Source organism: Sylvia atricapilla, chromosome 8 (genome assembly GCF_009819655.1).
Source record: "Sylvia atricapilla isolate bSylAtr1 chromosome 8, bSylAtr1.pri, whole genome shotgun sequence".
Lineage (NCBI taxonomy): Eukaryota > Metazoa > Chordata > Aves > Passeriformes > Sylviidae > Sylvia > Sylvia atricapilla.
The window spans coordinates 28,929,800-28,952,716 of NC_089147.1; the positions used below are offsets into that span (position 1 = coordinate 28,929,800).

General features: G+C 42.7%; 1 protein-coding gene and 1 long non-coding RNA gene across 3 annotated transcripts in view; both read left to right on the forward strand.

Annotated features, from left to right (window-relative positions):
* Nucleotides 1-22,917, forward strand: part of LOC136364340 (uncharacterized) — a 148,459-nt gene that overhangs the window by 31,907 nt on the left and 93,635 nt on the right. The gene's annotated exons all lie outside the window — the stretch shown is intronic.
* The window catches only part of PHYHIPL (phytanoyl-CoA 2-hydroxylase interacting protein like), a 55,947-nt gene that overhangs the window by 18,914 nt on the left and 14,116 nt on the right, over nucleotides 1-22,917 (forward strand). Inside the window, exon 1 of one of the 2 annotated variants that reach the window (XM_066324232.1) lies at nucleotides 4,377-4,497. The exons of the other annotated variant lie outside the window; for it this stretch is intronic. Within the exon in view, the coding sequence (XP_066180329.1) occupies nucleotides 4,392-4,497 (106 nt within the window). The 5' untranslated portion in view covers nucleotides 4,377-4,391. Of the gene's footprint in view, nucleotides 1-4,376; nucleotides 4,498-22,917 lie in introns of those variants that run through there. 2 annotated transcript variants of the gene reach the window in all.

A 22,917-nucleotide genomic window follows, 5' to 3' on the forward strand; every position in this document is an offset into this window, starting at 1 on the left:
AAGACAAGCAGGCAGGGGCATTTCCAGGAGAGCTGGAGCCTCACTGACTTAGTGTCAGGGTGCCTGGCCATGGGTGCTACCTTTGCAGGAGGGAGAGAGACTCACTCTAGAGCTAAGAAGAAACACTGCTGCTCTGCCTTGGGTTTTCCTAGAGTAGAAAAGGTGGACCTCTGCCATCATCCTCATTGTTTGAGCACTTGTGGAGGCTCTTGCTTTGTTACCTGAGAAAAAACAAAGAGGTTCCTGGTTAGATACTGTACCTAGTGCTCTAAATTGTCATACATCAAAGTCTGTCTCAGTTAGCAAAGGAGGCGGTGTCTCACTTCACATTAACTCTACAGTCATGGCTTTCACTTAGGATCTTGAGTTTTGAGGTAGGTTTTTTTTTCTTTCCTGTCACCTGTCCGTGGATTTTACTTCAGTTCTACGGTATTTCAATAATATTTTGCACACAATATTTTTAAAGCACACTTGAAACAGTTGACGTGTCCATTAAAGACAGAGAATGACTGCAAAATTGCAAAGAATCTGTTTCCATGAAACTTCAGGGATTAGTTGCTAAGTTTAGTCAGCGCACCTTTTAGGAGTGACTCTCAATACTGATTTTCATCCTTCTTTTTATCTGTCCCGTAATATTTTGATTTTCTCCTCAAAAGTGACATATTAATAGGAGAAAAAAAAAATCCTAAAAGGCTGTCTTTAATTCCTCCCTGGTTCTTCTTTCCTGAAAACCATGTCTGTAGCCTTTGTGCCTTCTGCTTGCACAGTCCACTGAGCAATAACACAAGTCGTTTTTTATTCCCAAGTGAGAAGGCAGAGCTGGAACTCTGAGTCTTGCTGAGGTCTGAGAAAGGGGTTTTCTTTTATAACTTGCAGATAAAAACCTGCTACAATGAGATACAAAAGAGTTTTCAAATAGTGAGAATGTGTATTCAGTGCTGTGCTCTGCAGCTAATGCACAGCAGTTTCCCAAAACCAGAGTGCAACACGGGGCTTTGTAATCATGTGGAGGGGGTTGTTTGTGGGGAGGAAAGAAATACACAGGAATCCCTTTCCCCCTTGCTTTATGGCATGAATGAGGGTTGTGCCTTTCAGGAAAGAAGCCACCTGCCCACCTCTCCAGCTGGCTGGCAGCCTCTCTGCCTTTCTGCTGTAGAGTGACAGCCCTGCAGCAAGATCTTGCTGACCTACCTGAGGGACTGTGAATGCCAGGCTGAGGCAAGAGAGCTGAGATTGTTGAGCCTCGCCAGGCAAGAGCTGTGTGTCACAGCTCACCTTTCCTGGTGTGTGCATTACACTAGAAAATGCTGCTTCTCTCTCCTTGTGTGAGGTTACTGTAATGACAGCCACATTGTTTGAACTACAGAAGTTGGTAAGATTCTGTTTATCTAAATGTTGAAAGTCTGAGAGGTTGCTGTTGTGGTAAATTCTTTGCAAGCTTTTGCAGTACTAAACTACTGTCTCTAACGTTGTGCTGTCTTTGGCAGACTTTGCATTACATAATGTTGACCCATATTTGTGATATGTGACATTTTTTGCTAAACACTGTCAGGGATAATCTGTCACAGAATAAACTTTCTGATTATGTGCTGAGACTCTGTCATCCTTTAGCACAAACATAACTCGTGCCTCAGACAATAATATTCCTTGTTAAGACAAGCAGAGTATAGTTCTCTCAGGTGAGAAAAACGCCATGAAAGCATTGTGTGCTCTCAGACTGAAATACCTAGGACTAAATTCATTGCCAAGTGATTGCATGGAATCACATCTGGGAGTAATTTGAGCTTTAAAAAATGTTGATACTTGCCTAGGTGATGGGAGTAGTGACAGGCTGAAGGAAGCACAGAGTCTGAAGTGTGACTCTGCAAAATACTGTCTCAGGCAGGTCTAGCTTTAGAAAAGCGGAACTGTGGAAAAGGTTCCTCTGCTCTACACTTACACTGAAGCCTGCTGGTATTTGGAGAGTTAATCAGTCTTTTCTTAAAAAAATAAATAATGATGTGGAGAAAGAAATAGATATAGCTCAGACAGGGGTTGTTGCTACAAGGTAGCTGAGAAAGGAGAGGCCTTTGAGGAATGGGAACACCCCCCAAAGCTGTCCCTTTCAAAGAGCTGTGCAAAATCCATCCAGTCTTAAAAACCTGATTTCAGTTGCATAGAATAAGAGGTAGAGGAGAGAAAGGTGTATAAAATAGAGGCAGAGAGAATAATTTGGGAATTCTCTCAGTATTCAAGAACAGTGTCTGTTTCAAATGGACTTTATATAATGTTAGAGCAAAGCAGTAACAAGATTGTGTGAGCTGCTGAAGTGTCTGCCACGTTGTGGAAGGAAATGAATGCGGAACATAAGGCTGAGAGACTAAATACACCCTCTTCAGAGAAAGAAATTTTCCAGCCTTACGTAGGAGATGCCTGTGTGCTAAGAACAGTTGTAATATCAAGGAGAAAGGTTTTGCTTCAGTGCAGGGAATTAATGCTTGTCAGAGACAAAATTAAAACCTGATGAATGCAGTCTCACCCACTTGAATTTCTTCCCTTTCTGATTCTGTATTTGTCCTCATTCTGTCTGTGTGTTCATTCATATATTCCTCTCCCTTCCCACCTCCCCATTGACTCACACTCTCCCTTCCTGTTATTACTTCCTTTTCATTTTCTCTTCCTTTAGGTTCCCTTCCCACTCATTCCATTTCTCCTCTGCCTGACCCCTCTGCATACATTTTCCATCATGATGAAAAATATCAGAGAAATAAAAAGCAGGAAAAAATAAAAAAAGATGAAGAAGAAAGAGTATGTGTGTGGGGGGGATGTGCTTGTAAAGAGTACACAGTCCCAGAAGAGCTCTGAGCATTGCTCTTTCTCCCCACAACATACTACAGATTTTTGAAGGTGTCAGAGGAATCCAGGCTCCTAAAACCTATTCCTTGCTTCTGGGCTGCAGCACTTGGCAGTGGCTTCATGAAAGGCATCACCAGAGTTCATTTTCTGAGATTAGTGTCCCTGGAAACCATCATACAGAATGGAAGGATCCCAAGGTCCAGTGTTAGTGGAATGACAGATATCTAGCTGTGCATGGGACTTGCTACTGCGCCAGATCAGTGAGGATTGGGAGGACACTGGGTGGTCTTGGAACTGCAGAAAGAGAAATGGGAGCTTTAGGGACTCCCTGAATTTGCTGTCATGCAATGCTGACCAACAAACCTCACAGCCTCAGTCTTGGTGGGAGCCTGCACGCAACGCACTGGTTCTCAAGGGAACCAGTGCACATGTCTCATGATCAGTGGCTAAATTTGGTTTGACAAAACAACAAACTGGTGCCAGGAATGCTTGTTGTAACGTGTGGTAGGAAATGGGCTCAAACCACTGTGTCTGGAAACTGGTAATCCCATCCCAGCACGGTGAGCTTGATCCCAAAGTCAGTCTGTGACCTGGAGAAAGCAGTGCTCTCCTGCAGCCCCTGAGGCTTCTCCTTTGTCCAGCCTGCAGTCCTGTGGTGGGGAGGCAGCTGGGCACACACCTGATGATGGCGCAGTGCTACACAATTTATTATCCCATTACTCTAAATTTTCTCCTTTTCTGGCCCCGTTTTTGTTCCTGAAGCTGAGAACTGATAAATAAGTTCTTTTCAAAAAAGCTTGATAGGAATGGCACCACTACCATGTGGATTATTTCTCCTTCCCACAAAAAGGGCAGGTGGGAAGTGTGCAGGGCAGATAGCCAGAAATTATTTATTCCCATGCCCTCTCTTGCAATCAATAACCTTTTGCCAGTTTTCTAGGTTTATCAATCTAAAACCGGCTAATATTTCTTTCTGCAAATTGTTGCGTAATCGAAGGATCAGAGGGGACGGCAGAGGGCTCGCGGTTGGGTGTGATCGCACGCAGCGCTCAGGGTGGGCTGTGCGCTCGGGGAACGGGAAGTCACTAACGATGGCTTGGCGGTGTTTTTGCCTCGGGTGACTCTGCCGGGTTATGGAGTAACCTCGAAACAAACCACGCCGCGGCGGTGGGCAGCTGCGCTGGAGGCGGGCCGGCTGGAACCCGGACCGGCCGTTCGCAGCCTCTGTCCCGGAGGGGTTGGACTCTCCCGGAGCTTCCCGCGGAGGCGCGGCCGCCGTTACATAAGGAGCGGAGGGGGAAGGGACGGTTCCGAGGCGGCGGCCGCGGCCCCTTTAAACGCGGATCCCGGGGCGCGCCGGGCGCCCGCCTCGCTGCTGCCCCCTCCCCGGCTCGCTGCGGTGACAAATCCGCTCCTCGCCCGCCTCCTCCTCCGCCGAGCGCTCGCAGCCGAGCCGGGCGGCGCCGGGAAGCGCTGCCGCGCGGCTCTGCACCGCAGCCGGCCAGCCCCAGCCCCAGCCCCCGGCCAAGCCACAGCAGGCAGCGGCGAGGGGCGCGATGGAGGCTCCGCGCCTGGCGCACGCCATGAGCAGCCCCACGAGCCCCTGCGAGGAGGTGATCAAGAACCTCAGTTTGGAGGCGATTCAGCTCTGCGATAGGGACGGTAAGCCCGGGCTCGGCGCGGCTAATCCCTGCAGACGTAAGATGCTGCTGCCCTCATGGATGCTAATGCAAATTAATCCGCGCGTCGTACGGTCCTTTGTTATCCCCCATGAATTTGTAGGTGCGAGTGTTCCCCACCCCTCCCGCCGCTGCCGCCACCCTCCTGCCATTGAGAACAAAAGAAGAGAAGGTTGCACCTTGCTGGAGGGAAGGGAGGGAAAACCGCCGCTCCCTAAGCCGTGCCTGGCGTTGCGGTGCGATTACCCCGGGCGAGCCTGATGCACAGCCCTGCCCCTGCCAGGAATGGACGCCGGGGCTTGTTCTGGGAGAGGCATGCAACGAGAGCCAGGGCCCGCGCTGCGGAGAGTCCGGAGCTAGGCGTGGGGTAGTGGCCCTGCTGGGATCCTGTTGCCCGCGGTCTCCAAAGTCCTTTGTATTACCGGGCAATTCCCGTGCTTCAGATGGACGGGCGCGTGTGCCGGCTGGCGCGGGCAGGCGGCCGGACTTGTTGCCGGTCCCTCGTGAGAGCCGTGAGGCGGCGAGCGGCCCGAGCCCGGGGCTCGCAAGATGGGGCTGGGCTGGGGAGGCGGTTCAGCACCGCGGACAGCACCGCGCCGCCGGGCCCGGGCGCGCCGAGCCGCGCCTGCCGCCCGCACCGCCGCGGGGACACCGCAGTGCCCTGGGGACAGCGGCCGTCAGCCCGCCGTCTGCTCCCCGGCGGGCGGCTGAAGTTTGGGTTCGGAGTAGCAGGGGCGGGCGTTAAAGGTTGTCTGTGTTGAAGCAAGCAGATAAATGTCAGGTGGTGGCGAGGGACAGCCAAAACAAGTGTACGTGCTCGAAGCGACGCTGAAGGCTGACTAGAGGAGAAGAGAGACGTGTCGTTTGTACACAACTGTGACTGACTAAACTAAACAGACTCGCTGGCTGTCAAACAATGAGCTAATATTTTTTCCTAGAGTGCTATATAATTTGTTCTCTTATACCGGATAATTTCTATCTTGTCATTTCACATCGAATTATTAAAAATAACTTCTCATTTTTGGATGCAAAATGTGCTTTGGGTATGGAATTTACGTTACCTAGTAAATGTACCAAGGAATGGGGAGACTGTATCAGTGATTGGTACAGCTGAATTAATGAAACTATTTCCTTGTGGTGAGCGTGGTTTTGGAGCATAGCTGTTAAAGCTGATGGCTATAGAAGGAGTCAGGCTGGTTTTCTCTGTTATTTTTTATAAAATAGGATTAAATACTTCACTTTTTTGACCTAGTCAGACTCTAACGTTTAAAAAGCTGGATTTTTGTAAGCTCTTTCTTTTGCTTATAATATTAAAAAAAATGATAAGGCATTGAAAAGTCTCAGTTATTATTTTTATCAGTATCAGGTTTTTTATCAGTATTATTTTTATAGCTACATTCGAAACTCTTTGATTTTTTTCTTTTAATGTTGGAATTAAGATATATGCTCTTCCATCCATTCGTGCCTTACTCACTGACACAGGAAACTGAACTATCTTTGCAGTAGTGGAGATTACACTGGTTTTTTTTGTTTTTTGTTAAAACACTTCTCACATATATTCCTTTTAATTGATAGTAGATATAATTAATAGTAGATAAATTATGCAATCCTTCGTATCTGTGTACCCTAAGTAATTGTAGTGAAGTCGTCCATGCTAATCATGACAAACTATTTGGATCAACACACAGTGCTGAAGGACTGCTTGATTCCTATGGATTAATGTCATACAGACAAGCAAATGGAAAATGGAGCATTTTTCATTTCAGTTCCTTTTTGATTAGGCTTCAGTGGAAAACAACAACTCTCCTGTAGCTGTGGCTTTACAAACTCACCTTCATCGAGCAGGCTGCCATCATCCAGGGCCAGTGCTTCCTCAATAGGTGGCTGAATTTCCAAAGCAGGTGCCTGTATTGGGGATGGCAGAGACAGCTCAGCGCCTCACTTGGCACAGGGCTGCTCTTGAGCACACTCCAGCGTTTCCTACAGGTGGCACTTAAGCATCAAAAAGCTTGTTTTAATGGAAACACAGAACAAGGGAGCAAAGGTTAAGACATTCATCTTTGAGATAAGCATGCAAATGTACACGCCATACATTTAGATCCCCGAGTGTGCACGTGGGTACATTTGTATAATAAATACTTGCCATTTATTTTAGGGTATCTTTGTTGAAAAAGGTGATGTTCTTAGATTGGCATTACTGAGGTTCAACAAAGTCTTGTGATACGTAGCAAGGTATTACACACAGTAAATTATAAATATGCTGGATTTTCTTATTCTGAAAGTGTCGTTGGTCTTTAGGATGTGGTAAATGTAAAGAAAGCCAGTGAAATCATAACGTCATACATCCAACTATGACAAATTCTGCAATGCACTTAGTTGGAATTACAAGAACTGCTGCAGTAAAAACATAAGCAGTAATGGAAATTTTATGTAGATAGAGAAATACTTTTGTTGTTTTCTAAGATGAGAGGATTAATACTGAGATGTTTTGGATTCGGCAAACTGGGTTATACCTTCTGTGAAGGCATATACAGGAGCCACAAATCTAGAAATTGGAGTAAGCAACTAATAATATCATGACAGCTCATCTCTTCTTGGATTTTTTTCTGGGTTTCTTTCAGGTTTTTTTTTGTTTGTTTGTTTTTGTTTTTGGGTTTTTGTTTGTTTGTTTTTTTAGGCATTGCCACCTCTCTTAATGAATCAAAACAATTTAAAAACTTACAAATGTTAAATGAGAGATAATAAATGTATGCGCTTTGGAAAATTTTTTTAGATAGCTCCTGGTAAGATTTGGTTCAAAGTCAATGCAACTTTATAAGGCTAGTTATGAGCTGTTATTTTCAAAGGCATTTTGCATTATTTGCTCTAATTGTTTTATGTGGGTCTAATAGCTCAGCTCAGTCTGATGTGCAGTCTTGTGTAGTTCCTCAGAACTCTCTTGAACTCAGCCTGTGTATAGGAAAAAGAGTAGCATTTGTGATTTTTCTTTACCATATTTGAACATTGTAGCCATACTTCTGTAGGGCCAGGAATGATTATTTAATCAGTGCTGAACATTCTGGTGACCTTTTAATAAAATTTATATTAGCCTTACCTGGGGATTAAACCTCGAGAAGATGAATGGGTGTCTTTTGTGTCAGGAGCACGTCAATATTATGGAAATATAGCTGATGTCAGAAAACCATAAGTGTTGGATGGAAAAAACCAAGCTTTTCACAGGCTTGGTAGATGTCAGCAGCTGAAATTCCCGCAGCTCCTGTGCGGCTGTGCCGTGCTCCCCCTACAGATGATGGATGCGCTGTGGCTGTGGGTCCCGCCAGGCCGAGGGCGGTGACGCCGTCATCCACTCCCCCTGCCCTTCGCTGGCACGGACAGAGGGAAAGCAGAAGACACCTGTCAAAACTGCACCTGTCAAAATGCAAGAAGGAGAAGAGCAGTGAAAAAAACCACTCAAGAGGGTGCTGGAACTTGGGACACGCAGACGAGGGAGTCTGACAAAAAAACTGGCCCCAGAGGTGCTAACAGACTAGGGGCAGTGGCTGGTCAAGGGAGGAAGAACAGGAAAGACTTGCAAGATTGGGATTAGGTTAAATGGGAATTGGACAAAATAACCCTGAATGAGAATGGGAAATGAAGATAAAGGAGCAAGGAAGGAAGTCCAGGGAAGTAAAGCTCGGGGGGGAAAAAAAGTGAGGGCATGTTCACCTAGACTAAATTAATTTGAAGAACGAGGAAGGACAAGAGGGAGGTTACTGGGCAGTTTGGGCCACAGAGCTCAGGAGTAAAAGAATGGAACTAGGACTTGCTGAGCAGAGAGACTGGGGCTGAAAGGACACCCTTAGGAATGAAGAGCAGGGCTTTTGAAGTGTGGCTGGGAAGAAGAAGGAAAGGGGACAGGAATAAGTTCCAGGAGCAGGGCAGAAGAGGCTGTGCTGTGGTGTGACTACCTGAGAAGGGTCAAAGTGTATCAGTGCATGGCATCTTCCATAGCCACACATGACCCCAGGGTGACAAATTCTCCTTGTTTATTTGCCAGCAGAGAAGGGTACCATGGAGCATTCAGAGTCCTCCATCCTGGTGTCAAGAAATGTAGTCATCAGCTGCTGCTGACTTCTGTGAGAATAGGACTCTAAAAAAAAGTCTTTGAAGACAACATCAAGCACATTAAGTAACTTTCCTGTGCCTCAGTTTTCCATGTGTAAAATGGAAACATATTGCTGCCTCCCCTCACAGCGATATTTTCAAAATAAACTAATGAATGTTTGTTAATCAGACAGACGCTGTAGTAGCCTGGAAAACCCATGAGGTGCATGGAAAAAACCCATGATGAAATTCCTAATTTTGTCTTCAGAGAAGAATATGAATAATGAGTAACAAATAAGTCCTGGGACTACACCCTGAACAAAAGCAAATAGCTGTTACAAGAAAAATAGTTCATTATGTACGCACTATTCATTATGTATGCTGAATGAATCAAAATTTATGTGGAAAAATAAGTACATAATCATGCAGTTAAAGGCTATATCAGAATCTAAACAAAGTGTCCAATTTAAGGTTATTCAAGCATACTTCATTCTGGTATTTTCTAACCATTGATGGCTTGAACTATACAATCTCACTAACGTCCTTTTAAACTTTTTTTCTGCCTTCATATATTTGAAGATAGTATTTAGGCACCAGGATGAGAGCTGGAACTGGTGTCTTGGCCAATTTCAATCAATTTCATCACCTTCCAAACACTTGGCACCATCACAACTGTTTAGTCTACCAGGCTTGTATAAAAACATTACATCATATAAGCTAAGATGTCATTTCTGGTTTATGTAAACAGCTCGCATCTTTGGCTTTTCATGTTATTTGAGCATGTCTCATGTTTTCTGATTTATTGCAGGAGTTCATTATCATGCTGGTTTTATTGGAGGATTTAGAAATTTTTTTTCTGGAGTTCATTAGTTGGGGTTTTCATTGCCATATTGTGTACACATTCACCTTTCAAACAGAAGGGAAAAAGAGGCATCATCCAGTCTCTGGATGAAATCTTTAAATCCCCTTTTTGGCATTATGGATCGGTACCAGTGCTGCTTCTGAAATGTCATCATGTATGTCTGAGAGATGGGAAAAAGTCAAATAGCTAGGTAGACTCTCACATGAGGGACAACTGAGAGATCCACATTTCCCAGTAGTTCTTAGTGCACTGAATCTTTACTGTTGAATAGTTGTTTGGTTTTTTTAAAAAAACTATGACACTTCTGAGCACAGTTCATGTTTCCTGTATCCAGCATAATAGAGATGTGCTTGTATTTGTGATATTTTTATAGGACACAAAATTCAGAGTTACGCTTATTGTTGGTTTGTTCTTCTCCCCGGCCGCAAATTTGGAGATGCAATTCACTCTCTTCAAAATGGAAACTGCATCAGTTCTCTAGGGTTTGAGTGGTGGAATGGTCAACTAAGAAATATACTTCTTCCATGAAATTATGTCTAACCTGGCTGAACTTGAACACTGTGGGATTTTTTCATTTTTTGTGACAGACGATAGTGCTGCTTCAGGTAGGAGTTAAAATCTAGTGCATCACTTCAAAGGCTCTTTTGCTGCAAAGAAAAATACTAGGTAGCTTTACATTCTTGCCAGAGACTGTGATTTCACATATTCCTCATTGTTAGAACAGAAAAATACTAAATGGAGCCAAGCAACAAGTCTTCATGAATGATCTTTAGAGTTATGGAAGAGAAGAAAACAAATGATTTACCTAGGTCTTCCACTTCAGCAAGTGTTTCGTCCTGTCTTGGTTTATATCGTAAGTAATGATGTCACTAAGTAGCAAGGCTTTGCTGGAAGCTGGCTATTCAACATCCTGGTGTCAAGAAATGTAGTCATCCAAATTCTTCCTTTATATTCATGAATTTTTTTGGTTATTTTCCTTCTTTCTTCCTTCTCCTCTTCTTTTAGAGCTTTATGATGTCCAAATCTGCATAATTGATTATGAGCTATTTTGTCTAGCAATGACCAAGTTATTATATTATTAGCTATTTATATTTTGCCTGCCATTCTATTTCTGCCCCTTTTCATTCAATTATTCTTTACTGTGACTCTACGAGATCCTTTATAAAGCTACTGAAATGCTTGATGTGTAATTATGCTAGATTCACCTACAGAGTCACTGTTCTTTCCCAGTGCTGATATTGCTGGGTTGAAATTCAAACATATAATATAGCTTTTGTAGTTAATTTCTAGTCAATTTTATACTTAAAGCATTTTAATCGTCATTGTCTCCTGTGTATGTTCCTTCTTCTTTGTGTTTGTTTCAGATTAGTGTTCCCAGATGCATTCTTTTATTTATTCTGTAACAGAATTCTTTGTAGCATTTGTTGCCTATGCTTCTAAGCCATCTTGTGCTTGCAGCTCCTTCTGTTTAATGTTGTCTGCAATACAAAAGTGTGATCTCTCTTTAGATCATTCACAAAGACACAAAGCCTGGAACCAGCCACAGGCTCTGTGGTAGCCCAGTGGACACGTGAGCTCCTGACTTGTTTTTCCATATGTCAGTCTCACCTCTGCCAGCCCTGGTTCAGATCAGTAGTTCTCAGTCAGTACAATGGCAGGAGGAATCATTTAGGGAAGAGAAATTCTGACCCCTCCAGCATCTGAGAAGCAGTCCCCTAGAAGAAGAAGCCAAGCCCACCCCTCACTTAAAGTTTCATATACCTTCTGCAAATCTCAATGACTAAGCTGATTTTATTGAGGAAGACTTAAGCCATTACTATCTAATTTGTCTCTTTCTTCTTCCATCTTAAACTAGATTTTTCTATTTTACTAACAATTTTCTTCTCAGCCTACTAATCTGGTGGCTCCACCATCTCTTGTAAGAAGTGTTCTGAGCTCATGTTTGCAAATTCACGCTTTACCCTGCCATTCTGCCCATGTGATCTAGGTCAGAGTACACCCAGAAGGCCAGTTCAGACTTTCCAACAGCTTTCCACTGAGGTTCCTGGTCCCAGAGCCATAGCATTTAGAACAGGCAGAGTATCCCTTCTGTCATGTAAGGTGTGTTGAGGAGAGACTCTATCATATTCTTATTTAGATTTCTCTAGTATTTCATCATTGTTTTTTGAATGGATTCCTGTCAGGCATTGTTGTGTTCAGTTGTCTCCAAAGCCTTGCTGAAGCCTGTCTTCCTGACCTTGGTTTTTCATTCTGGGACTTCTCTGCCTCATTAGTTTTCCATTTTTTCCCCTAGAATCTAGAAAGATCTCCTTAACCCATTCCTTGTCATTTCCTTTATGGCTTCTAAACAGCAGGTTTGAAGGCTCTGCCTTTTCTGAATGAGGCAGTTTTCAGTCCTCTTTGTACTGCTGAAGTAGTGGAGGTATCTTCCACCTCGACTGAATCTTTAAATTCCTCCCAATCTGAGTTTTTCTTAGGCCACTCAGGACAGTAGGTACATCTTCTGTTCTGCCAGCATGCATGGCCTTTCATGCTTTTTGTGACCTGGAGGCTATATTTAATTCTGGATGAACACAGTCCGCAGACTTAAACTATGTCTTCTGTTCTCTTTTTAATTTTTAAGAATTTTTAAGCATTTTTTTGCAGACCGCTTTCTTAAAAAATTTGTAAACACATCTGGAGAAATAGTACTAACACTGCCAGTACAGGATATGTGTATAAAGTATGTCATTGCTCTAGAAAAGTATGAACAAAGACAGTGTTTAGGCAGTTGGAACTAAAGAAAACTCTGCTCCAGGATCATATCTTGTGTGATTTCCTCACTAGATTCTGTTCCACACTGGAGCATTCTTTATTTGACCTTGAAATTTTTACTTCAGCGCAGAAGATTTGGTTAGAATTCATTGTAGCGTTTGTAACTGAATCAGCTTTCACAGTGGTGTTTGTAGGTGAATCATTAGTTAGTTTTGTTTCATTGTTCTCAGAGTGTTCTTGTTTTATTTCTGCTTGAATGAGCAAGGTGTTTTGCATGGATGTTTCCAAAAGCAATGATTAGCTGTGCTGTTTTCATAACCTAACAAGTGTTTGTCTGAGTCTTGACAGGTGTAGCTGCTGCCAAGAATGGGAAGCCTTAAAACTAGTTTGGTGTTGCTCTTTCATTGCTGCAGAGTGACAGAAAGTATTATCAGGATTGTGCTCTTGGTTCCAAGTGTAGAGTCTGGAGTTTATTTCTTTGATATTGGGGAAAGTCATTCCCAGCTGGCAGCTCTAGGAGAAGCCAGGTGAAGGAATTGCCGTATTAAGCTTTGTATAGCCAAGCACTCTTGTTAGGAGAATTCCTCAGTTTGCAACGATCAGAAGCATCCCATAAATTTCTTTCCTGAGCTGTTCCATTGGCTTCAGTAAGACTTTGTGTAAAAACCAATTTGCATTCATAATGTGGCATGATTAAAATCTTACAAGTGCTGTGTTTTCCTAGTCTTTGGTGTGTGTTCTATATTATTTCATACAGATAGGCATCTCATTTGTAGTTTTTCTCTATAGGTTTCAGTTTGTCTGGATTTAATGTCTTTTTTAATAAGATAGATTTATATATTTGCTTATGTATTTAACTTGTATTTATAATCTGCATTTAACTTTTGGCTAGAAATAACATTTTTAAAAGATTATTTTGAGCATTTTTTTACAGTTCTCTTCTATCTGTACTCATAGTTGAAAACATTTGGACTTCAAAATAAGCAGGATAAAAAGATGTTAAAAGGCTCTTTCAGTCTTGGCCAGCTGTAAGTGCTAGTGTACAAGTATCTGTGGAGTGACTCATGCTGTGTTGTTCTTTTAAATGCAACTTATGTAAAGGGAAATTATATGTGAGTCTATATAAAGGAAGGGATAAAATTAAAAACAAGGCAGGCAGCAGTTGTATTTTTTAATGCTACTAAGGTCCATCTTCCATGTGATGGCATAAGGTAAATACTATGCACTTACACATTCAGGATGAACGTTGTGCTGGTAACAATATAAATGTTGAGTAGTAAGCACGTGACTTTCAGAGCACTAATGTGTCTGATGAACTTCGAGCCTTTACACTTCCAGTGTCATTCCAAGACTATCCCTAATCACAGAATTGAAAATCCCCTCAGGCTGCTCACTGATTCCAGTGGATCACAGGGAAAGTCTGGCCCTCTTGTGTGGAACATACTGGAATTTTAGGCAGTGTTACCTGTGCTCTGATGACACAGCTACCACCTTACTCTTCATGAAGGGACAGGTTTGAGCAGTAGGACTTTTCATGCCATTTATTGTGATTGTCTCACCTCTGCCCATGTGCAGAGGTTGCTTTCTTTCCCCTATAGATGGAGGCACCTGAAACTCCGGGTACCATTCTTTGTTTCCTCTGTCCGTGAACAGCTTTGTGCCGTGCTTTGGGTCCCTGACACACAGATATGTCACCTCTGTATTTTGTCACTGTTTAGGTAGCTTGGAGTTCTTAAATCATACTTGATATCCAGGGATCTGAGTAGAGCAGCCTTTCTAGAGCATGAGAGTTTAATTTCGGGTTTTGTGAGACATCATGCACCAGGTGGCCCAGCGTGACTTGTGTGGTAGGAACATATCTCATACTCTGTGCTTTCTCATAACCGGACAAGTGCAGGGAAGACAGAACCGCGATCTCCATGTACAGTGATGCTCCTTTTTCTGTTTTTGTACATTCTGTACTGCTCAGCTAGGTTCTGTGTTGCTTCCTTGAGCAGACCATCAGGGAGCCCCCTAGGCTGCCTGGTGGGGCTGTCAGCCCCAGTGCAAGCACACAGTGCTGGAGATGGAAGCCAGAGAGGGAAACAGTGTATCTCAGTATGCATATTAGATTAGCTCATATCGTAGGGAGTGGGAACTGGAAAGCATTCCTTGAGATGCTTTTAAATGCTCTAAATCCAAAAGATGAAAAACTAATCTAAATATGAATTCTTTTTAAGCACCATACCCAAGGGGACTTGCTTGGCATTGTGAATTTGTAGAAGGTTGTGCAGCTATTTCTCTATAGCTAATCAATTTTTGTGTCGTCATGATCATGATTGGTGCCATTGTTGCTGTCCAATGGCTGTTGATAGCTTGCATAATAAGACTACAGAAAAATTTGTAATGAGATTTGTTGTAAGTATCCAACTGAGCTGTGCTTTTTTTAAAAAGCAAATTGAGAGTTATCGAGGACCATGGATTTGAATCTGATGTTTTTAGAATTGTTGTGGGTTTCTTTTAACTTAATTACATCAAAACTTCACTTTGAGTTTTCTCCTCTTCATTGGACAATTTTCATTAGATAACCTTCAGGAGAGTTCTGTCACAAATGCCATCAGGACAAGAAGCTGATGAGCTACATCTGAGACTTTTAATAAATATGCATGGTCAATATGCTACACCATGTCTGAGTAAGGGGGCAATTCCGGTGTGTTGAAGACTCTCCTGAAAGATTTCTTTTGACTACAATATTCATAACTGTGTCATCTTTATGTTCCAGTACCAGTGAAAAGCTTTACCTCACTGTAGCCGTACTCTTGATAAGGAGTGTTTAACAGGATCCTCTCATTTATGCATGCTTGCCTGCCTTAAAGAAACTGGCAGCAACCTGAGTTATCTGTGAGCTCTCTGCTCTTGTCAGAGGTTCAAAAGTTAGGAACAGTCAACCAGTGACAGACCTACATCCAAAGTTTGGTTTCCCTTGGAAACCAGCTAAAAATGAAACAAAACAGAACAACTCCTGCCAAAGAAAAAAAGGCCTCTCAAAACCCCTATATCCTTTATTTGTCAGGGGCTGAGAGAAAGTCTGAGACAGGCATACAACTCTGAAACATGCATGCAATTTAAATGTAAAATAAATCAGTACAAGTTACAAAGTAGAATTTCCTGAACTATTGTGAATATGTAATTCATTTCAAATCACAGCTTAAAAAGCACCAACCGGTGTAAACCAGGGCCAAATCCCATTCCTTACAAGAGATGTGTGTGAAGAGCACACAGCAACTGCCAGTGCGCTGAACTAAAGAAATGCTCATTCATGCTGCAGGCTGCCAGGGCATCCAGAGAGTTACAAAAGCCCACTCATGCTGGGCACCCTACTTTCTCAAGGAAAATGCTTAGTAAAACTGTGTTCCTCAGCCTTGAGTTCTCACTGCTGCCCTTCGAGTGATGAGTTTTGCCTTTCCGTCTGGGCTTCCCTTTGTTGAAAGGAAATGGATTTTAAATGAAAAAATCCTTGTGTGATCAAGGCACTTGCAGTTTCTGGCAAGCTGGCAGGTCACATTAAAGCTCATGTGAATACAAGGCTGCCTCATCTTGCTAGATTTGAACTCACATGACTTAACTTGAAGTAGAGAACACATTTTTGGTTTAGATGAAGACACAGCTGCAGTAAATGGCACAAGTTGTTGCCAGCCAAAGAATGAGGTACAGCAGTATAAATGAGGTTCATAGTAATAATCTAAAATGGAACTGTTTGTCTCTCTGCCTTGTTTAGTGACATGTGGAAGCGCCCATCATGGAAGGCCACTCACTTCTCTAATACACAGTTAATATGAAAAGCAGTAGGAAACTAAGGGCAATGCTTTGCCTCAATTACACTGTGAGATGATGAGCACTGGAGCAATTAGGCCAGTGACCCAGAGCCGTGTAACTTGGATCGGAATCTGGCCCCAAGCAACTTGTCTGGGGTCATACAGTCAGTGCCTTCATCTATGAGATCTGTTTTCCTTTGTTGTTAGTCCTGGAGACAGGCAGTTCCACAGTCTCAGACGCAGCTGCACATTTTATTCACCAGAAGAGACAAACCTCGTGCCATTAAAAGCTCGGTATCCCTTCCTGCTCCAAAATCTGCCCCTTTAGGATTCAACAGGGTGGGAGTCTGCTGGAAAATTTTACTCCCAGTTTTCAGCAGAACTCACTGAGATAGCATCCTTACAAAAATACACCACAAAATGGGCCTGAGTGCAGCCTGAAGTATGGTCAGAGTTTGACACTGGATAGATAATAATAGAGGCCTGATAACACAGACTTCTGCTAAATGAATGAAATAGATGTGATAGGTTGATCTGGGAGAGATTTTACAGTAGTTTCTGACAGTAGTGTGAAATTCTGTATAACTGAAGATATGCATTATACTCAAATTCTAGTATATGTAAGGGCTGGAAAGTTAATTTTAATTTTTAAATGGCATTTAAATTAAGCAAGATGGTGGTTTAGAGCCTTTTACATCCCTTGTTACCTTCTTTCCCTTTCAGCAACTGAGAAATGCACATTTTAATTAAAATTTGTTTTTCAAATGTATCTTGTAGCCAACACATGCTGAGAAGAGCCACTTACCACCCATGTACTGCAAGCTTGCTGTGCTGAACAAAAACGGGAGTGCTTAATTAGGAGTAAATACCGTGGTGGCTTAGTGTTTGTGGCCTGCCATAATGTCCTTTTTGATTTCAAGAGGACAGAGTTGCCCTTGCCTGGCTCTGATGGCAGAGCCACGAAAACCAGTGGTTGGCCAGTAGGAGCTGTAGGGCAGCTGGAGCTACTTTTGCCACCCTGCAATTCTCCGGTCACAGAGAGGCTTGTTTAGCTTTACATGGCTAGGTACAGGAAAACATGAAGTGTTTGGTAAAAGCAGCCTGAGAATTTAGAGGGAACCGGCTATAAATTATTTTTGCCTGCAGGGGTCACTCAGCGGGCAGGATGAGGAGCAAGGTGCTGATGGATGGTGGTGACACTTGCACTCAAGTCTCAGCTTATCTGGCCAATTCAGTTTGTTTGGTTTTGGTATTCATGGGTCATAAAAGATGATCCCAGCCCTTCTTAGCTCTCTACCCAGAGATTTGGTCAGTCCTTAGAGCGTGGTGAGGTCAATGGATCTCAGTAGATCTCCATATCTTAGCTACAGGGGAGAGTAGATGTGATAGCCTGGATAGCAGTGTAATCTTCTAGCCTAAGTGAGTTTTCAGTCTTACAGTTTTCCTGGTGCTTAGTGAAGACAAATGTACCTACATGATAGTTTACAACCTTTCAGTGGCGTATTTTCATCTGAAAATAAAAGTCTTTTTTGGTTTTTTTTCCATTTATTTTTAACACAGTGAAAACTAAATTTTGCGTGAAGCTGTGTGTGTTTTGCTTAGCGCTTTTCTGTGCTAACACTCCTCAACTTACTTGTAATAAAATTGCAAAAAGAAAAGAGGAAGTATTCAATAATAACGGCCCAACCTTGTGGGACACCAAGTCCTCTATAAAGGCATAGAGACATCCAGTTTTCTTGCAAATATTCTTCAGAAAATATCTATAAAGATTAAGGGGTACTCTAAAAAAAGGCAATTTTGTCAACAGGGGCTTGTATCTATTTCCCCTTCAGTACTCGGTCTAGGGCTTTGGCTGCTATCGACATTGTGGAAATGTGGTTTACTTTTGAATGAGTAAGGTATAAATATTAAATACTTCCAAGATGCCAGGATATCAAATAAGAAATAAGTCTTAGTGAAAGAATAAGGTCAGTCTTGCCAATTTAGCCATTGATCTGATTTGGAGTCGGGTTTGTGTTGTGCTTTGGGTTTGTGAAATTTGTGTGCATTGTTGCAATCATGTTTTCAGAAGTTCTTGAGTAACTCAGCGTAGATTCCATTGATTTCAATAAGACTTTTCCAAATCGTTTATTTCTGGAGATGTTACTAATAGTTACTTAAATTTTTGTTTCAAGTGAAGATAAGTCAAAAATCAAAGGAAGAATTGGCACTGATTTAGACCATTTGGCTGATAACAACAGTGATATATCTGAGTTTTCTGTATGGTAATAGCAAGAGAGGAAACAATTATTTTTAGGAATTAGTTTAATGATGCAATTAAATGCACTATTAATTTTAAATTAATTAAATCATAGTTATTAAATAATTTATCTATAATTGCAGTTAGCAAGTTATAAACCAATCCACATTCAAGCTTAAATGGTCCTGAGATATTTGACCCTATCAGTGCTTTCTGAAAAAAATTGTGTGGGGATAAATGATTCTGTGTGTTTGACACAGAAATTCAGAGAAATTATTCTTGAAAAGTTCATCCCTTTTAAAATATCAGTTCAAAGGATATCTGAGTCAGTCACATGTAGATTTCTCTGCTAAGGAGTTCAGAAATTTGCTACAGTGTAAAACGTGCTTTTTATCCCCATGGTTTTTTATTTTTTTCTGGCAGAAATATTGCAGATTGAGACTATGTAGAATTGACCAATGTAATTTAGGAAATAATTATAAAGGATAACTTCAGCTGGCTCTTAGCTTCTGTGACCTCCCTCTCTAGTCTCTGAAGAGAATGACATTCCTCCAGGGCAAAGTTAAATGTGAGAGCTATCTGTAGGTACTCAGATTATCCCATCCAGGAAACTGCCTCTCTTCACTGGATGCAAAGTGAGCCTGAGGAGACTCTCTGCCCAAGGGTGATGTTTTTTGTCAGTATTTTTGTCTTCCTTAGCATAGTGAAAGTATTAGTGGTTTCCACAGTAGTCTGGAAATTCCATACATATATATATGTATATAAAATTATTTATGTATATTTCATGTGCATCATATGAAAAATATACCTAAGTATCTTTGCAAGTCATAGGCATAAAATCTTTTGGAGAGTAGCCTTTGTTTTTGGATTAGCAGATGCATATTTTGTATCAAGATTATTCCAGGTGTAATTCAAGATATCTATGGTCTTATCACAGGAATGAATATTGTTAGTTCTTTTCCTGTTACTGTTTCTGCTGTCATATGTAAGAAATATTTGGGGTTTATTATTAACTTAGAAGGAATACATATGGCCCAACAAATCCTCTGTTGAGAATCTAGTATCTATGCCAAAATTTATATTCCTCAGAAATATTATAATGTGACTATTTAATTTCTGCTTGCTAATTATAGTAACCTTCTCTGTAAAGATACACTTAAGTTCTTACTGAGCATAATGTTGCGTTCAGTGCCCTGCTGAGAGAACGAGCTGCAAAGCAAAGCCCTTCAGTTCTGATAGCACAACCAGGTTCCAAAATCTACCAGGGGACATCTGCGTGCCGCTGCTGGCCGTCAGGTTTGCCACACGTGCCTTGTGTGCTCCCACTGGTGTTGGTGGAACACCCACGTTTGAGGAAACGAAGCCCCTGAAATCGCATCTGCTTTTGTTCCGGGGCAAACGAGCGTCTGGGCTGGCTCGGTGGGTACAACCCTGGAGCCCCGGGAGAGCCTGCAGGGCGAGGCTTCAGTGCCCCGGGGACTGCCGCCACTGAGAGACCGGGCTTGGAGAGAGCAGGAGCTGCTCCTGGAGCTGGGAGCCTGCACATCTCTCACTTCAGCCCCGCAGTGACTGCTGGCACTGAGAGACCGGGCTTGGAGAGAGAGGAGCTGCTCCTGGAGCTGGGAGCCTGCACATCTCTCACTTCAGCCCCCCAGGGATTGCCGGCACTGGGAGACCGGGCTTGGAGAGAGCAGGAGCTGCTCCTGGAGCTGGGAGCCTGCACATCTCTCACTTCAGCCCCGCAGTGACCGCCGGCACTGAGAGACCGGGCTTGGAGAGAGCTGGAGCTGCTCCTGGAGCTGGGAGCCTGCACATCTCTCACTTCAGCCCCGCAGTGACTGCCGCCACTGAGAGACCGGGCTTGGAGAGAGCAGGAGCTGCTCCTGGAGCTGGGAGCCTGCACATCTCTCACTTCAGCCCCGCAGTGACTGCCGCCACTGAGAGACCGGGCTTGGAGAGAGCAGGAGCTGCTCCTGGAGCTGGGAGCCTGCACATCTCTCACTTCAGCCCCCCAGGGATTGCCGGCACTGAGAGACCGGGCTTGGAGAGAGCAGGAGCTGCTCCTGGAGCTGGGAGCCTGCACATCTCTCACTTCAGCCCCCCAGGGATTGCCGGCACTGAGAGACCGGGCTTGGAGAGAGCAGGAGCTGCTCCTGGAGCTGGGAGCCTGCACATCTCTCACTTCAGCCCCGCAGTGACTGCCGCCACTGAGAGACCGGGCTTGGAGAGAGAGGAGCTGCTCCTGGAGCTGGGAGCCTGCACATCTCTCGCTGGCAGTGGCAGGGTTGAGAGATTGGGCTGCTGCTGATGTCAGTCACGGCGCCACTTGTAGAGTACATTCATCCTCCGTGTGAGAAGGAGGAAGAATCAAGTCCTTTGTAAGGGGCTGAGACAATTTTTTCAGCACGGAAAGCAGGCCAAATCCAAAATTGCTCAGTGCTTTGTTTATGTGGGCACCCTTTGGGGGACATTCTCAGCTGAAGAAGATGCCAGCACAGGAGGCACATCTGTACTCACAGAGTCCAGTTGTGCTCTCTTTGGTTTGTGTGTGGAGTATTCCTGCTGAAGTCAATGCCCTAGATTAGCAGGGAACAGATGAATTAAGCCGTTAAAACCAAGTAATAAGGAAGTCTGAATGTGCATGCACGTTTCAAAAACACTCAGTAAATATAGATATACATGTTGTAGTTAAGTAATGTTTTATTTTTTAAACTATTTTTAAAAAAATTTGGACACTGCATATTTCTTTCTAGAAAATGCACAGCAGTAGTATCAGACAGTGGGGAGGAAATGAGGAGAAGGTTTAGAGGGGTTTATCCCTCTAACAGGATTTCTAGGGTCAGGCATTCTCTCTATCTAATTTAGGAATTAGTTTTACAAGGATACTTATTTAGAAAATATTCCTAAATATGCTTATATAAGTATAAAATTCTCTATTAGGACGTAGTTTACTAGGATTCTGAGGGAGAAGAGAGAGAGATACTTAAGAGTCTGAGACTCTTCACTCATATTTTTGAAAATAGGCATGAAGAGGCACATGAAAAGAGGCACAAACAAAATATAAACATTACTTTTGTGGTTATGGATAAAAAATTGAGCTTTGTAATAGCATAGCTATCCTAGACAAGGGCACTTACACAGCCTAACAAATAACAGCCTTGACTGAATAATTTTTTGAATGTTGTTGCATTTTTATTTGCTCTGTGTGATTTCACTGTCTCTCTTGAACAAGGTGTTGCCATGAACACTGGAATGTTGGTATTCAGGTTAATTATTGTCTTGGTGGGGACGTATTGTCCTGGCTCTGTAAAACAATTCTATATAGCCAACAGTTGAACACGGAGCCATTCATTCCAGAGAATAGGGGGAAAATATGAGACTGCATTTTTGCTTAGTTAAAATTAAAGTAGCAGCTAATATATAATTTCCTGGCACTTCCCTGTCATTTTGATGGTTATACAGAATGAAGTTTTCTTTCTTCTATTGGATTTTTTGCAGAAATTAAATACCGTCTCAGTAAGTTGGAGAATTCAGTCTCCATTACAGCACTTAAATATTGTCAATCTATATCAGATTTCTGATATTACAACATTTTACCTTTGTAGATCAGATATATAACCTATCAGCTGAATTATCAAGAGAAGAAATAGTAGAAACTTTTGTATTTCAGAAGGTGTAAGGGTTTCTCTGTTGATGTTATGGGAGTTCCTGTTGTAAATGAGTTGTTCTCAATTGTTAGCATCAATGTCTAAGAAGAGGATTTTTTATGTCATGGTACCTGTGTGCTCTTAAGTCATTGATCCCCTCTCATCAAACATTTCTACTTCAAAATACCATAGCTAGTATCTCTCACTGTATTGAAAATGTTAACTTGAGAAAACCACATTCTGATTTCCCCAGTGCATGCATTTTAAAATATGAATAAGGTGAGATTTTTTTTTTTTTAAATGTGATTTGTATTATAAAATTCTGTTTGGCTTTTAGTGTGTTTATTACATGTGCTGTTGGTATCTATATATATGTATATATGTACCTGATCTTTCAGGTTCTCAGAAATTGCTTCTCATCCTCATCTACACCTATTTTGATTTCCAGATATCTTCTCAGAATGTATTTAAGAATTTAGCATTAGCTTTTAATTTTGTACTTTGCTTATTTCTGGCTCATGAACCTGAGTCACATTCCCCTCATCACATACCTAGCTTTTCACAGAGCTGACACCTCACAGAAGTAACTGCAGGAGTTATTGTCTTGTGTGTATTCCCAGAGACCAGCACCTGGTGCACCCTCTTCGGCATGACTGCAGCCCCCATGAGTGGAATTACATCACTGTAGGGGGGTATTGTGGTGACACAGAAGTGGCCTCAGCACGGCTCCACTGCCTTTATTCCCAGTCACTGGCTGTGGGATATTCACTGTTCATTCAGTGGCTTCTGGATGTCTCACCCACCATTAAAAAATTGCAGCATCTTAGGGGCTGTTTTGAGGTGCTTGAGTGCAGACAGACATGGTTTGGGTGAACAGAACAACCACCACTGAATCTGGGCTTTCTTTTGTGTAGCAAACTGTCAGGTCTGGGAAAAAGGCCAGTGTTAGAGGGGGAGGTTCTTCAGGAGCTTGGCATGTTAGGTGTGCTTAGTTTTCTTTGTTGTCCTTATACTTCCCCTAAAA